The 17,173-nt window shown below is 44.2% G+C and overlaps 1 protein-coding gene across 4 annotated transcripts in view; it reads left to right on the top strand.

Annotated features, from left to right (window-relative positions):
• LOC118880750 (transient receptor potential cation channel subfamily C member 4 associated protein) overlaps positions 1–17,173 on the top strand; it is a 76,262-nt gene that overhangs the window by 52,774 nt on the left and 6,315 nt on the right. For 2 of the 4 annotated variants that reach the window (XM_036824633.1, XM_036824636.1), the window contains exons 9-12: positions 9,032–9,198; positions 12,071–12,202; positions 14,309–14,367; positions 15,948–16,049. In XM_036824633.1, the coding sequence (XP_036680528.1) occupies positions 9,032–9,198; positions 12,071–12,202; positions 14,309–14,367; positions 15,948–16,049 (460 nt within the window). The remainder of the gene's footprint in view (positions 1–9,031; positions 9,199–12,070; positions 12,203–14,308; positions 14,368–15,947; positions 16,050–17,173) is intronic. The other 2 variants (XM_036824635.1, XM_036824637.1) reach the window with 1 other exon arrangement.

Raw genomic sequence — 17,173 nt, forward strand, 5'->3', positions numbered from 1 at the left:
ACGAAAATAAAAGGAGCTCTTTTTAATTGAGAACGAAAAGCCAAACCATATGCCAGCTAGTTCACCAGAGAGAACCAAGGAAAGAGGTGGCTAAGAAGAACTTAAAGCTGAGGTCAAAACAAACCTCAGTCTCAAAAACTATCCCTGCCTGAATTTAATTGCATCAGACTTTGGAGCAATTTATGCCTCAAGGCATTGTCAAAAACAGTAGAGCATTCAGCGAGCAGTTAGTGGAGCCTGACAACTGTTTCATACTAGATGAGGCAGAAAGTTTAGCAGAGATTTCAAGGAAAGAGCCAGACAAAGAGAGCCCTGCTAAAACACTGTCATCCAGGGACACATGCCCAAGGCTGCGCTCTCTGCCAAATGGCCTCATCAGTCCTCAGAGAAATAGACTTTACTGAAATAGGCTAGCCAGGGCATTAAACAAATAAACAAGAAAACAACCACAAGCCCTGAAAGAAGAAAGAGGGAAGAGTATCAAGAGTTGCTACAGTATTTACTGTAAATGTCCAGTTTTTAACAAAAATCGAGACAAGCAAAGAAACAGGAAAGTATAACCCAAACGTAGGAGAAAGCAGACAACAGAAATTGCCTGTGAGAGAGCCCACATACCAGAATTAACAAAGACTTCAAAGCAGCCATTATAAATATGGTCAAAGAACTAAAGGAAACTATCCTCAAAGAAGCAGTGATGACAGTGTGTCATCAAATAGAGAATATTAATAATGAGACAAGAGATATAAAAAGCCAAATGGAAGTTCCAGAGATGAAAAATACAATAACTGGAATGAAAAGTTCACTGAGAGAGAGAAAGGAACAGAAAAAAATAGAAATAATAGCTGAAAACTTCCCAAATATGATTAATGTACACATCTGAGAAGTTCAAAGAACTGCAAGTAGAATAAACTCAAAGATTTACACCCATTCACATCATAATGAAAATGCTGACAGAGAAAATCTGGAAAGTAGCAAGGGAAAAATGACTCATCATGTTCAAGAGTATCCCAGTAAGATTATCAGCTTACTTCTCATCAGAAATGATAGAGGCCAGAAGGGAGTGGGATGACATATTCAGAGTGCTGGGAAAAAACTCAGCCAAGAATTACATCCAATAAAACCTTCTTTCAAAAATGAAGGTGAAATAAACAGCTTCCTAGATTTTAAACAAGAACTTAGGGAATTTACTACTAGCAGACCTGCCTTAGGAGAAATACTGGCTGAAAGCAAGTTACCTCGGCCAGTAATTCAAATTCACACAGCAAAAACACGAATAAAGACACAGACCTACTAGAGAATGGACTTGAGGATATGGGGAGGGGGTGGGGTGAGATGTGACAGGGTGAGAGAGTGGCATGGACATATATACACTACCAAATGTGGAATAGACAGCTAGTGGGAAGCAGCCACATAGCACAGGGAGATCAGCTCGGTGCTTTGTGACCACCTAGAGGGGTGGGATGGGGAGGGTGGGAAGGCGGGAGATGCAAGAGGGAAGAGATATGGGAACATATTGTATGTGTATAACTGATTCACTTTGTTATAAAGCAGAAGCTAACACACCATTGTAAGGCAATTATACTTCAATAAAGATGTTAAAAAAAAAAAACAAAAAAAAACACGGAGCATCAGTGAAGGTAATTGTATAATAATAAAAGACAATATATGTGCATATTTCTTCTCCTTAACTAATTTTAAAAGCAGTTGTATAAAACTATGTGTTTATAGTTGCATTGTTGAACCTATAACATATAGAAATGTAATATATTTGACAATAACAGGTCAAAGAAAGTGGGTGGACCCAAAGTTGTATTGGAGTAAGGAAATTGGACAAGGTGGTAACTCGAATTGACAGGAATCAGTGAAGAAAATCAAAATGGTAAATAAGAGGGTCACTATAGCAGACTCTGTAAATATTTACTTGCTCTCCTTTCTTTTCTCTGCTGCTTTAATGGACATAAAATTTTATAAAGTAATAATTATAACAGTATTGTGTAACAATGTATACAATGTATTATACAGTATATTGTATTGTTCGGCTTTTAGCATATGTAGATGTAGTATGCATAATAATAATAGCACAAAAAGGGGGAAGAGGGAGCTCTGGGAGCCCTGGAATTAAGTTAATTTATATCTGAAAAAGAGTCTGTCAAGTTAAGATGTATATTGCAGGCAAGCCTTGTAGCAACTGCTAAGAAAGTAACTTTAGAAATATAGTGAGAAAGTCATTAAAGGAATTACAGTGTTATACTAGAAAATATTTACTTAATGCAAAAGAAAGTGTTAAAGGAAAACTAGAGGAATTTTAAAAAGTGAGCTATATAGAAGACAAAAAGTAAAAGGCAGAAGTAAATCCAACTTTGTCAATAATAACATTAAATGTGAATAGATTAAATAATTCATTCAAAAAACAGATTGTCATGTTGGATTTTTTAAAAAGATCCAATTATATACAGCCTACAGGATACACACTTTCTATTCAAAGGTAGAAATAGGTTGAAAGTAAATGACAGAAGAAGATGTATCATGCAAAGGACAACCATAAGAAAACTGTAGTGGCTGTACTAAGAGTGACTTTAAAACAAAAATGTTATCAGAGATTTTAAAAATAGATTTTATAATAATATAAAAGGGTGAATTTATCAAGAAGATATAACAGTGTGTATATCTAACAAGAGAGCCAAAAATAAGTAAATGAAGCAAAACCAACAGATTCAAAGAGAGAAATAGGCAGTTCAACATGATAGTTGGAGACTTTAATAACCCATTTTCAATAGTGGACAACTATATAGAAGATCAGCAAGGAAATAGAAGACTTGAGCCACACTATAAGCCAACTAGACTGAACTGATAGAACACTCCACCCAACAACTGTAGAGAACATATTCTTCTCAAGTACACATGGAATGTTCTCCAGGGTGGACCATATGCTAGGCCTTAAAAAAAAAAAAAGAACAACTCAGGAAAGTTAAAAGGATTAAAATTGTACGAAGTATGTACTCCAATCGCAAGGGAGAGATATTAGAAATTAATAGCAGAAAGAAATTTGGGAAATTCACAAATGTATGGAAATTAAGCAATACACTTGTAAATAACTGATGGTTCAAAGATAAAATCACAAAGGAAACTAGAAGATATTTTGAGATAAATGAAAATGAAAGCACAACATACCAAACTTATGGAATGCAGCTAAAGGATGCTTATAAATTTATAGCTGTAAATGCCTACGTTTAAAAAGAGCTCAAAAAATAACCTAACTTTCCGCCTTAAGTCATTGAAAAAGGAAGAGCAAACTATATTCCCAAAGCAAACAGATGAGAAGAAATAATAGGATTGGATTGGAAGTTAATGAAATAGAGAATAGAAAAACAATAGAGAAAATCCACAAAACCAGAAGTTGGTTCTTTGAAAAGGTCAACAAAATTGACAAACCTTTGGCTACACTGACCAAGCAAAAAAGAGACAAGATTCAAATTACTAAAATCAGGAATGAAAGAGGGTATATTATAACCAACCTTACAAAGATTTTTAAAAAGGACTCTAAGAGAATACTATAAACAACTGTATGCCAATAAATTAGATAACCTAGATGAAATGGAAAAATTATAAGAAAGATACAAACTCCTGCAACTGACTCAAGAAGAAATAGAAAATCTGAACAGGCCTATAACAAGAAATTGAATTAGTGATGAAAAACTACCCCAAAGACAAACCCTGGCCCAAAAGGCTTCACTGGTTAATTCTACCAACCATTTAAAGAAGTAACACCAGTACATCACAGACTCTTTCATAAAATAGAAGAGGAAAGAACTTTTCTTAACTCATTCTATGAAGCCATATTACCCAGATATCAAAACAAGACCAAAAGAAAAAAAGACATCACAAGGAAATTACAGACTAATGTGTCTTACAAATATAGATGCAAAACCGCTCAACAAAATACTAGCAAACAAAATACAGCAGCAAAAACAGATTATATACCTGATCAAGTGTATATACATAACTAAGTGGGATTTATGCAAGGTTGGCTCAGTATATGAAAATCAATTTAATATAGCATATCAATAGAACAAAGGACAAAAACTACATGATTATTTCAATAGATGCAAAAAAAAATTTGACAAACTCCATCTTCATGATAAAAACATTCAAACTAGGAATAGAAGGGAATTCCTCAACCTGTTAAAAAGCATCTACAAAAAACCCACAACCAACATTATACTTAACAGCTGAAGACTGAAAGCTTTTCCCTCACTAGGATCAGAGCAAGACAAAGATATCTGCTCTTACTACTTGTATTCAACATTGTACTGGAGGTTCTGGCTAGGTAGTTAGGCAAGAAAAAGAAATAAAAGGCATCCACATTAGGAAGAAGTAAAACTATCTCTAGTCACAGATGACGTGATCTTTTATATAGAAAAACCTAAGGATCCACTAAAACACCGCTAAACCGATAAACAAGTTCATTCAACACAGTTTCAGGATGGAAGATCAGTATACAAAAATCAGTTGTATTTCTATACAGTAGCAATGAACAAACCAAAAATGAAATTAAAACAATTTCATTTAAAGGAGCATCAAAAAAGAATAAAATACTTAGTGATAAATTTAGCAAAGAAATATAAAACTTATACTCTGAATTCAAAGTGTAAAACATCATTGTTACTGAAAGAAAGAAAACCTAAATGAATGTAAAGACAGCTTATGTTCATGAATCAGAAGAGTCAGTATTGTTAAAGTAGCAATATTTCACACCTTGATCTACAGATCTGTCTACAGATTCAGCATGGTCCCTATCACAATCCCCACTGGCTTTTTTACAGAAATGGACTAGCTGGTCCTAAAATTCATTTGGAAATGCAAGGGGCCCAAAATAGCCAGGACAATCTTGAAGAAGAAGAACAAACATGGAGGACTTACATTTCCTAATTTTTCAACTTAGTACAAAGCTGTAGTAATCAAGACAGTGTGCTACTGGCATAAAGAGAGACATATACAATGAAATAGAATCGAGAGTTCAGAAATAAACGCTCACTTATGTGGTCGGTTGATTTTCAACAAGAGTGCCAAGACCATTCAGTTGGGGAAACAATAGTCTTTTCAACAAATGGTACTGGGACCATTAGCTCTCCACATGCAAAAGAATGAAGTTGGAACCCCCTACCTCACATCATATATAAAAATGAACTCAAAAGGATCAAAGACCTAAATGTAAGAGCTAATCCTGTAAATCGCTTAGAAGAAAACAGGGATAAACCTTTATGACTTTGGATTTGGTGGTGGTTTCTTAGATGACACTAAAGCAGAGGCAGCCAAATGAAAAATATGTAAATTGGACTTCATTAAAATTAAAACCTTTTGTGCTTCAAAAAACACCATCAAGAAAGTGAAAAGCCGGAATGGGAGAACATTTTTGGAGGGTGGAGAACATTTTTGCCAACCATATATCTAATAAGGGACTTGTATCTAGGAGATATAAAGAACTCCTACAGCTCCATAATGAAAAGACAACCCATTTCAAATTATGGGCAAAAGATCTGAATAGATTTTCTCCAGAGAAGATACAAGAATAGCCAGCAAGCACATGAAAACATGCTCAGCATCATAAGCCATCAGGGAAGTGCAAATCCAACCCACAATCAGATACCACTCCACACCCACTAGGGTGATTATCATCAAAAAGACAGATAACATGGGGCTTCCCTGGTGGCGCAGTGGTTCAGAATCCGCCTGCCAATGTAGGGGAAAAGGGTTCGAGCCCTGGCCCGGGAAGATCTCACATGCCGCAGAGCAGCTAAGCCCGTGTGCCACAAATACTGAGCCTGCGCTCTAGAGCCCGCGAGCCATAACTACTGAGCCCACGCACCGCAACTACTGAAGCCCGCGTGCCTAGAGCCCGTGCCCCGCAACAAGAGAGGCCACCGCAATGAGAAGCCTGCGCACCGCAACGAAGAGTAGCCCCACTCGCCGCAACTAGAGAAAGCCCGCGTGCAGCAACAAAGACCCAATGCAACCAAAGATTAATTAATTAATTAATTAAAAAAAAAAAAAGAGATAACAGGTGTCGGCAAGGAGATGGAGAAATCAGAACCCTCATTCCCTGTTGGTGGGCATGCAAAATGGTGCAGCCACTGTGGAAAACAGTCTGTCAGGTACTCAAAAGGTTAAACATAGTTTCCGTATGACCTAGAAATTCCACTTGTAGGTATATACCCAAGAGAAATGAAAACATATGTTTATGCAAAAACTTAGACACGAATGTTCATAAGAGCAGATTTACTATAGCCAAAATATGGAAACAACTCAAATGTCCATCAGCTGATGAATGGATAACAATGTGGTATATTGTATGTAATAGAATATTATACAGTAGTTTAAAAAAATGAAATACTGTTACATACTGCAACCTGAATGAATCTTGAAAACATTGTGCTAGAAACAAAATAACACAAGTTGTATGATTCTGTTTATATAAAATGTCCTGAATAGGCAGTTCCATAGAGACAGAAAGTAGTCTAGTGGATGCCTGGGGCTGTAGGGGCTTGGTGGGAAATGGGGAGTGACTGCTAATGCGAACAGGATTTCTTTTAGGGGTGATAAAAATGCTCTAATATTGATTGTGGAGATGGCTGCACAATTCTGTGAATATATTAAAGACCGATAAATTGTACGTTTGAAAGGGGTGAATTGTATGGCATGTGAATCATAGCTCAGAGCTGTTTTTTTTTTTTTTTAAAGTGAGTGTGCCCCAGGGTACAGTACAGATATATGGAGGGTGGTACCCACTTTAATCAGTATTGTGGAGCTGAAGAGATTTGGAGGGAAGCACAGGCCTCTTAAACTAGTTTTTTCCATCCTCATCCTTGGGAATCACCTTGTTACTAAGCTCTGGCCATTGCTTTCAGGACTGTGATTCTTGAAAATATTTATCCCAGAGAGTTCCTTGTCAGGCCTTTGCAAACCAGGCACCGAAAGTTGGCAGTGACTCGGCAGAGTCCAGGCTGCCTGCATCTCTCTTTCTCCACAGACGCTCATTACTGAGGAGGGCTCGTGCGCCATCCACCGCCCCTGCTCCTTCCACAGACGTCCTCTCCCGCAGTCCCCCCCAGACCCCCAGGCTAGGTGATGAGGACGCTGAGGCGCTGGAGCCTACACGGCAGGTGTGCAGCAGAGGCGCGATTCTGCGTGGTAGCTCTTCAGATTCTCTTTACAAATTAGTTGACTCTTAAACTGTTCTGGGAGCGGGGCCAAGGAGTCCCAAGACGTAAATTGAGTAATTATGGTTTTCCTCCCAACATGCAAGAAAAGATATGTGAATAGATAGAATTTTCTCAATTAGATTTTTTCCAGTAAATTTTTCTTAGTCTTTGCTGGCTGTCACTTTCGTTGCCATTAAGAGCTTGCAGATTAAAAGGAAGAAAAGAAATAGCAAGCAAGCATTAGCAAAAACTCAGAGTTCGTTTTCTACTTCTGTTTAACACATACTTGTGTGTTGGGTACATGTGCCCTGCATTTTTTAAGCACTTTCAACATATTAAATCATTTGATCTTTGCAACATTAGTAAGAGATAGGTACTGTTGCCATTATTTCTGTTTTACAGATGAGGATGGATGCTGAAGCATAGACACATCAACAGACTTCCCCAAAGCCACCCAGCAGTCTGGCTCTGAGTCCTTAAACCCTGCGCTGCACTGCCTCTCTGTCATGCTTCGTTCAGCAGCTGGTCGTCTTTCAGCTTTTATATTAGTGATGTAACATGGCTGGAAAAAATAGTTCTAAGTCTGTAGGGTGGAGTAAGTTAGGATTTTAGGTCATGATATCACCATACAGAAATCATAACTGCATGCGCCTCACCCGAATATATCTCATGACCACTGCTCTGTACCACATAGACTTTCTGGCCTTTTCAAAAGGCCTCTAGGGCAACAGTTCCAATAGGAGCTTAAAAGGACCTTAGTAGTTACTGATTCATCCTTTCACCTTAAAGATGAGGAAAACTAAGGGGAAGTAAATCCTAAGGTCTCCTGACTCTGACCTTTTAAAATAATAGGGACCTAAGAGTGAGGCTTCCCAAGAATCAGGTGCTGGGCTTTCTTGTGTCCTCCTTCACTCCTCACAGGAACTCTAGCCGACTGCTGCAGCACTACTGTTCTTCCCGTTTACAGAGCACTTGAAAGCCTGACGAGGAGTTGACTTGCCCAGGGTCACACAGCCAGCAAGTTGTCGTTCCACAGCCCGCCCTCAGTCTTCATCCCTTTGCTCTGCCCCATTCCCGAGAGTACCCTCCACTGTGGCCTGCATGACCCACTGAGGCTTTTTTGTTAACTGGGTAGTAGAGGAAATGAGATGGTTTACCTAAAGCCCAAAACCCAATGCCTGACACGTATTGTGTCCCATGAATATTATGTAGCTTTTGCTGTTGTCACCAATAATGCAATTGGGTAAAATGATAACCTGCTAGTAGATAATATGTTCATCTGTATCACTAGTATCGATTGTGATGCGTCGTCTGCCTTAGGAAACTTTCCATGGCTGTTTGAAAAACAGGAGGGAAAAAAATCTTCAAAAAGCATCCATTTCAGTCCTTCAGCAGTGCCCCCTTGTGGCATCTAAGCAGAGGGACCAAGTACTCAGAGCCCTTTGTGACCTGAAGAGAATTTGACACAGTTTGCTGCTGGACATCTGTCTGGGCACTTTCTTGGGGTGGGCGTGGTGGGTCTGGCGGTGGCAGGAGAAGGGATTTGGGGGCAGGGCATGGATCAGGTTACTGGGTTGGCTGTGTCAGGGTATTTTTTACTGGGTGTTAAAAGCTGATGGGATAGAATTGCGGAGTCCATGTTCCTAAGTTTCTAAGCTTCCCTGAACCCGGTGGCCTGGAGAGAGTTTTGTGGCTTTCAGAGTCTCTGTCACGGACTCAGGGCCCAGTCTGATGGCTCTGTTACCTCAGGTCTGTTCAGAGCAGGTTTGAGGGGCAGAAACATGTTTCCTCACGAGCAGTGATTGAACCCTGTCTCCTGGTGGCTGTCTCAGCCTCCATTGTGTTCCCTCCTCCAGGGGCTTCGGAGGAAAATGGCCTGCCTCACACTTCAGCTAGGACCCAGCTGCCTCAGTCAATGAAGATCATGCATGAGATCATGTACAAACTGGAAGTGCTCTATGTCCTCTGCGTGTTGCTGATGGGGCGCCAGCGAAACCAGGTGGGCCCTTCCGCCACATCTCAGAGCAGGAGGAGCCGCGGGCAGACACTTCCCAGGCACCTGTTAGGCCGCCCCTCACAATGCCTCTGTCTCTGGCCCAGCAGAGCGAGGGGTTGGGTCCCTTATCCCTGTTTTACACATCAGGAAACCAGTCTGATTCCGGGGCTCATAGTCTTTCCACTGTACCTTGCTGTGGGCATCATTTCTAGACAGAGCATTGGTGCCCCGGGCAGGAGTGGGCGGCTTAGCCATGTTATCTGACCTTGTTAATGTGCAGAGTAAAGGGTGGGTGTCTGCCCTATAGATGCACTGGAGGAGTTGCCAATCTGATGGGGGCTTGGGGTGGTGGGTCGGAACTGTGTCAAGTTATGAAAACTAGGCAACTGCGGGGGGTCCAGCCATGCTGAGGTTCCTTGAAGCAGTTCCAGGAGGGAGGAGCAAGGAGGAGGGGTAGGGCTCTAGAAGTATGCAGCACTCCTCAAGATGCATAAGTCGCCCACTTGTGCTCCCTACGCATTCGCCTAGGGGTGAAACGAGGCCTGGGGGGAGGGGTGGGCTAAGGGAAGGGGAGCTGGGAACTCAACAGTCCTTGAGTACCTTTTTGAGTTAGGGACTGTACTCTCACACAGCTCTCTGTGAGATGGGTGCAGTTATCACAAGTTTACAAGTGAGGAGCAGTTTTAGAGAGGGTAGCAGGGAAAGGACTGGCTGAAAAGATGACATCTGGCCCGGCAAAGTCCTGAAGAAAGCGAGGAAGCCAGGCATGCTGACCCTCAAGGCAGCCTGCCAGGTAGAGGGAGCAGGCCCAGATGGGAAGTAGGTGCGAGCCTGCCTGGTGGGTTGGGGGATGGACAGGAACCAGCAGCGAGGGGAGGTGGGCTGAGGGGTCGCACGGGGACCAGGTCGCGTTGGGCTTTCATAGGCCATTTAAGGGCTCTTGTGTTTATACTCTGAGTGAAACGGGAAGCCATCCTCTGGCTGCTGTGTGAAAGAGCTCACAGTAGCTAGGACCAGCATGTTAGTGGCAGGAGTGGTGAGAGGTGCTTGCGTTCTGGATCTATTTTGAAGGTAGAACAGGTAAGATTTGCTGATAGGTTAGATGTGGACCTAAGTGGGGAGAGGAGTTAAAGGTAACTTCCTTACCTCTTTCCAAGCAGGTGGGAGGAATGGTTTGCCATTTATTGACCTGGTTAAGACTGGTGGGTAAGGATTGGAGGGGCAGACGTCTGAAGGGAGGAAGGGGAGGAGTTCAGTTTGAACAAGTTAGGTTTAGATGTCTGTTAGAATTGGCATTTGGCTTACCTGCACCTGGAGTTAGGGGAGAAGAGGGGCCTGGAGGTATAACTTCGGGCGTCGTCACCCTGTGGTTGGCATTTAAAACCAGGACGCTGGATGAGATCCTGCCCTGATGTCCACAGCACTGGGACTCCTTCCTTTAATATGGAATATATATTTCTTATAAAAAATATTAGTCACGATGTCTTACCTGTGTTGAGTGCTTTTTCTTTTTTGAGGCACTTTCATAGTCATTCATATTTGAATTTGAGGTTATTTGGTAAGTTATACAGCAGGTGGTGACCTCTACCCCACTTGATGCTTGTGAAAATGAAGATACAAAAAAGGGCCCTGCTCTCAGTCTCCAGGCATCGTGAGAGCCAGGATTTAAATTCTGCTGCCCTGACTCTTCTTTCTGTCCCCTCACCATGACAGTTCCCTGCTCCCTGAGCCTTCCTGTTACCAAGTTTCTATGAATCATTGTGGTCTTTAGTTAAACTGTGATTACAGCCGCCGCTTCCTTGGGAGGGACCATCAGCTGGCCTCAGAACCCTGCCTTCCTGAGAACCAGTGTTATGCTGGTGTGTCCTCATTTGCACAGTCAGCATTAACTGAGTTCCTACTCTGTGCTAGGCACTGTGGGGACATGGATTCACAGACCCTGCGTAGACCAGGACAGCAGGGGGAACATTTTCCCCGGCCAGGTCCCCCAGAAGGCCCCTCCTTGGAGTGACCTTATTATTGTGCACTCGGGCCAGGTTCTCTGACCAGTCTTGGCTAAGTTGAAATCACTAGACTGGAAATGCTCACCAAATGTCGTAAGTTCCATCCCTCTGGTGCTAATGAAAATAATCAATACGACAGTCATTTTTTCCAGTGCTTCCTGTAAGTCAGGCCCTGAGCTTCCCCCACATTACCTCATTCAGCCCTTTCAACACTTCATCAGCCCTCATTTTCCATCAAGGGACTCAGGCTTAAAGAAGAATGTTGCCCAGAGTCACAGCACTGTCAAGTTCTGGTCTCCCAAGATAAACACCAGCCTGTGGTGGGCGGGGAAGGGACAGGCTTTCAGATGAGAACACCTGAGTTAGGGTGACATTTCCACCCCTGCCTTGGCTACATCAGTCCTGGTAAACTTTCCTTTCCTCTGTAAAATGGGAATTAGTAAGTACTGGGGTTGTGCTCTGGACTAGACGTACATTTTCTGACTTTATCCTTACAACAGCCCTGAAAAGGAGTAATAGTTTTGTTTTATGTTATGTAAAAAATTATTTTAATAGGTCAGTAATTCACATAGTTCTGTATTAAAAGGTGTAAATGAGTATAAGTGAAGCCTTTCTCCCCTCTGATCCTGAACATTCAGGGTTCTCCATGAAGCATCTAATTTTACCAGTTATTAATGTCTCCTTTTAGAGAGTTTAAAAGTATGTTTGTGCGTAGTGGGAGTGGTGGTGAGGGTAGAGTAGGTGTGGCTGTTTTCCTTAAACTTCAGCAGTGCTCTCTTCGTCCTGAAGCCTCATGGTACCTACCTGCCCAGGCTTTGATAGGCCTTCACAGCACATTTGTCTTAATGCTTTTGCCTTCCTGCCCCATCCAGGTTCACAGAATGATTGCGGAGTTCAAGCTGATCCCCGGGCTGAATAATTTGTTTGACAAACTGATTTGGAGGAAGCATTCAGCATCTGCCCTTGTCCTCCACGGTCACAACCAGAACTGTGACTGTAGCCCGGTGAGCAGGGACCCTGGTGACAGATGGGCTTTGCTTGCCAGAAGTAGTTGTTTCAAGACCTGCTGTTGGCCCTTTGAAATCTCATTCTTTGAGAGTAGAGCAGAAACTGAAAGTCATAGCCTATGTAACCCCATAATTGGAAGCCACCTTGGGGAAGGATCTGACCCCCACCCTTCACCTATCCAGAAATCCCTTTTGACGCCCTCCAGCCAGCCTTCCCTTGTTCACCTCTGGGCAGGGCACTCACTTTCCTCCAGACAGGGCCACCCTCTCTACTATGGAACAGCAAGTTTTTCCTCATTCTGTTCTCTATCCCATTGTAATTTACATCCGCTGATAGTAGGTTTGCCTTCCAGAACCACGCCAGTGGTCTGCCTCCAAAATGGGCTTTAGGAGGTTTTCTCTTTTTTAAGGGTCAAGGGCTCACCTTTGCTTGGTCTTTCTCACGGTGCCCTAGAGAGCACTGAACCGGGAGTCAGGAGCCCTGTTGTGCCACTCAGCTTTTTGGGAGAGCTTGAACAAGTCACTGAATCTCTGAGCCTCTGTTTCTTGCAAAAGAAAGATCATCGGCTATCAGCATGAGGGGGAAAGTGCCACACGGCCACCAGGCCCAGTGACATGCGTCCTCCCTGGTCTCTAAGCTACATTCTGGGGACTTTCCTCAGTGCCGTATCTTCCAGTTTACTGTTTTTCTCCTTGGCTTTGTCAGATTTACCTTTCAGCACATCCATTTGAGTTAATTTCAAGTGAATATATTATGCATTTCTAGACATTTTGTCTGGATCTTTGTCAAAAGCTACGTGGTCTGTTATTCATTATGTTAATATTTTGTTCTTCTGTAGCATTTTCTGTCTTTAATTTTATCTCTTTAATTATTCATAACATACTTTTTTATGGTTTTTTTTGGATTGCTCATGGGGTGCTACTTGTGTCTGAGTCTTCAGACTCACCTCGGGGTGGAGTGTTGCCTTGTGTTCTGTACTGTTTGTAGAAGGTCACCTTCGGGGGAGGGGGAGCTTGTTTTCCCTGTGAGTACCTGTGTAGCCTGGGCCCTGGAAGTAGTCCTATAGAACATTTGGCTTTTGTCTGCCAGGTACTTCAGGGGGCATGGCATCCCAGGACAAGGTTTCATTTTGAGTGTCTGCCCTCCCACTCTGGTAGTATGAGCCCAGGGTCCTCCTGGGGACCTGGGGGCTCCCCTCCACCACCAGCAGCACCCTGGCAGAGACAGGCTTCTTTGCCAGCTCCCTGGGCTGGTAGGTGGGGTTTTTCTAACCCTTTTTTCACCAAATGTATACATTCTGCAGGCTTTCTATGGGCCCAAGGTTCTTTCTGGTCCCTGCAGAGCATTGAAACCCAAGCCCTGGCCCGAATAAATCTCATTTCCACTTCTCCACCAGCCCAGGATTGCCAGCCAACAGCTCTTGTGCTCGCTGCTCTGAACTCGGTCCTTTCACTTCTGGTTCTAGTGGAATTTCCTTTCTTTCCTATGAACTTAGCCTCACACTTAAAATAATTTCAGTTATTTTTTTTTTAGGACTTTTTTTAAAAAAATTAATTTTATTTTATTTTTGGCTGCATTGGGTCTTCATTGCTGCCCGCGGGCCTTTCTCTAGTTGTGGCGAGCGGGGGCCTGTGGTGCGCGGGCCTCTCACTGCAGTGACCTCCCCCGTTGTGGAGCTCGGGCTCTAGGTGCACGGGCTTCAGCAGTTGTGGCTCACGGGCTCTAGAGCGCAGGCTCAGTAGCTGTGGTGCGCCGGCCCAGTTGCCTCGCAGCTTGTGGGATCCTCCCGGACCAGGGCTCGAACCCATGTCCCCTGCATTGTCAGGTGGATTCCCAACCACTGTGCCACCGGGGAAGCCCAATTTCAGTTATTTTTTATCCAGTATGTTGGGGTGTTTTTAACAGGAAGGGTCTGCATTAGCTTAATATGCTGTTGGCCAGATGTGGACAAAGGGTTTTCTGACTAAAGAGAAGACCTCACTGTGCGCGAGGACAGGGGCTCAGAGAAGCAGAGTGACATCCAGGCTGTCACCAGAGCCTTTTGTTTTCTTTTGGAACATTGTGACTGTGGTTTTAACATCGAGGATGCACGTGTATTTTAGGACATCACCTTGAAGATTCAGTTTTTGAGGCTCCTCCAGAGTTTCAGCGACCACCATGAGTAAGTACGAGCCGTCCCTGGGAGGAGAGTTGTTTCGCTGTCTTTTCTTCTCCCTTTGTCTCATCGCTGACCTCGGCTCAGGAGGACCTGGGCGCCGTGAGAGCCACTCTCACCGCATGGGGCTGCACTTCCGTGATGAGGGCTGCCATTTGTGCAGCCCTTCCTTTATGCCAGGCCCTACACTGAATCTCCCCTTGCCCCACAGCCACCTTGGAAGTGAGTGCAGAAGTTGCTGGCCCCTTATTACCCTTGGGGTCAATAACATAGCTCGGCCGTCTGTCCCTCTGAGCCAGGAGCTTGGCTATTTGCAGGGGCCAGCAGGAACCTCACATGGCCAAAGTGGGCTGAGTATTGGCATGTTGAGCAGATGGAATATTCTTCACCTGTACAAGGAGATGTACTCTCCCCCGTTTTCCTTGAAACACACTCTGCCCTCTTATTTTTACTGTCCAACCTTTGGTGGAGAATGTATTGGAGAATGATTCTCTGCTATAAGGGAAGTGCAGGGGAGGGGTAAATGGCAGCTGACCTTGGCGTTGGTGAGACCTTGGTGAGCTGGAACACACAGGCAGCCACTGCTCAGCTCTTAGCAGCTGTTGGTGTACGGGAAACAAGGCCCAGTGTTGCATAGCTTCTGAGTTTTTCCCCCAGGGAAAGCCAGAAATTAAGATTTATGTGAAAAGTCCTGATTTTTAAGTGCTGGTTTATATTCTTTTGAAACATTGTATAAGCTAATAGGACATGCCTGAGGACACCTGTGACCTCAAGGGCCTTCACTTTGCAGCTTTTGTCTGGATCGTGTTGATCATCCTCTTTGAGAGGTTCTCTGTCTGAAGGCCTCAAGCTCCAGCAAGTATGTCAGCCCTGAAAAATGGCACCAATATGTTCTGAACGTGTCCTTTTTTTCCTGAAGAATTGAGCCCCTAGCTTTCATCAGACTCTTAAATCTGATGGGTCGTGTTCGCAGGCTTGGATTTTACATATTCTAAAGCAGTGCGAAAATGTGGGAGCATTTTTCATGGGAGTGACATGATCAGATTCCAGTTATCTGAGGGTCATTCCGGGTGCTGTGTGTGGGATTGACTCCTGTGGGGAGACCATTTAGGAAGCTGGTTCTGTCCACATGACTTGGGTGACGAGAGGCCTGGATGTGAAAGGGAAAGGAGGGAGGGAGTGTCACAGCTGACTCAGGCCTCCTGGTGGGAATGCTGGAACAGGGCCAGTCTTGAGGAGTAAAATAATGAGTTTGATTTGGACATCACTGAGTTGGAAGTGCCTTTGAGAAATTAAATAGAAATGTTCAGTGGCAAAAGAAAGGCCTAGAGATGCTAAGGAAAGGGGCCTCATTAGTGGACGTGGCAGGCAGAGGGTGGGCGTTGGGGCCAGGGAGACTCCCACAGCCTGAGAGCAGTGGGCTGTGTGCCCTGCCGCAGAATGCTGGCTCGGGGTAAGTGGTGTTGGGGGCGGGTACCCGGGGGCTTCTCGGATTCCCTCCACAGCAGATGGGCAGGGGACTAGCCCCATGTTGATGCGGCAGCCACAGTTCCTGTCCTTTACCGCCTCCAACACATTTATTTCAGGAACAAGTATCTACTGCTCAACAACCAAGAGCTGAATGAACTCAGTGCCATCTCTCTCAAGGCCAACATCCCCGAGGTGGAAGCCGTCCTCAACACTGACAGGTGAGCGTGGCTGGGGTGCATCTGTGGCCCACAGCCCACCCTGGTTTCCTGCGTGTCCCAGGGCTCCCAGATGGGTGCACACAGGTGTGTGTACTTGTCCTTTCTCACGCATGTGTAGCTACAGTGTCTTGAGGGCTCCTGTGTGCCAGGCACTGTCCTCCCGTCACCTGCATTATCTCATTGGAGCCCCACAGCAGCCCTTGGAGGGAAGTGCCATCGTCACCTCCACTTTACAGACAGGGGAGCAGGGGCTCGGAGAGGTCACCTGCCACAGGTCGTATATACTCTGCTCTCCCCCTTGTCACTCAGCTTTGTTGACATGCTCCTTTCCTGCCCTCTGTCAAGTCCCATTAGCTGGGTTATACTTGCCTCACTTTCTGGAGCAGAGCAGGGAAGTCACAGGCTCACAGGGGTCAGGGCAGGGAGGACTGTATCCAGCAACAGGAGTTGTAATTCTCCAGCCTTTTTTGTTTGTTTGTTTGTTTTTACTTTTAAAGTAGCAGAAATCTTTGTTCAAATGAAACTGAATATAGTCCCACCCTAACAGCTGTAGTGGGTGAATAGTAGAGCTGCTCTATTTGAAGGGGGAGTTTAAGGACCTAGAGTCCCTGCCTGCTTGGCCTTCTCTCCCCAATAATGCAACCTGAGTCATTTCCTCACTTACTGTCTTTGCTTCCTAGACCAGGAGGCGGAGGCCCAGAACCTCAGGTACTTGTCCAAGGCCAGCTGGAGCTGAAGCTGGGGCACAGGGTACTCCCTGCCTCACCCTGTTGGCACAGACTTTGCCCCATCTGCTAGACTGTCATGGTATTTCAAACCCACTTTTGTTGTAAGCAGCCCTCTCTCCAGCAGTTCTGAGCCCTGTATGACTCTGGTTGTGTTTTTGGCCTCTCATCACTTGTCAGTGAGTTTGGGCAGGAAAAGCTGCCCTGAGATGTAGTGAGAATGCACTTGGCTATTCAGTTGTGAGACTGCAGGAGTCCTTAGGGTGCTCTGGACCCAGGTAGAGCAGGAGGACATCCTGTAGGTTTGGAAATGTCACCATGTTTTTTTACCCACCTAACCCAGCAGAGACACTCAACCCCAGGGCCCCAAGACACAGTCCTTCAGCCAAGTGGAATTTG

This window comes from Balaenoptera musculus, chromosome 15, assembly GCF_009873245.2.
Source record: "Balaenoptera musculus isolate JJ_BM4_2016_0621 chromosome 15, mBalMus1.pri.v3, whole genome shotgun sequence".
Classification (NCBI taxonomy): domain Eukaryota; kingdom Metazoa; phylum Chordata; class Mammalia; order Artiodactyla; family Balaenopteridae; genus Balaenoptera; species Balaenoptera musculus.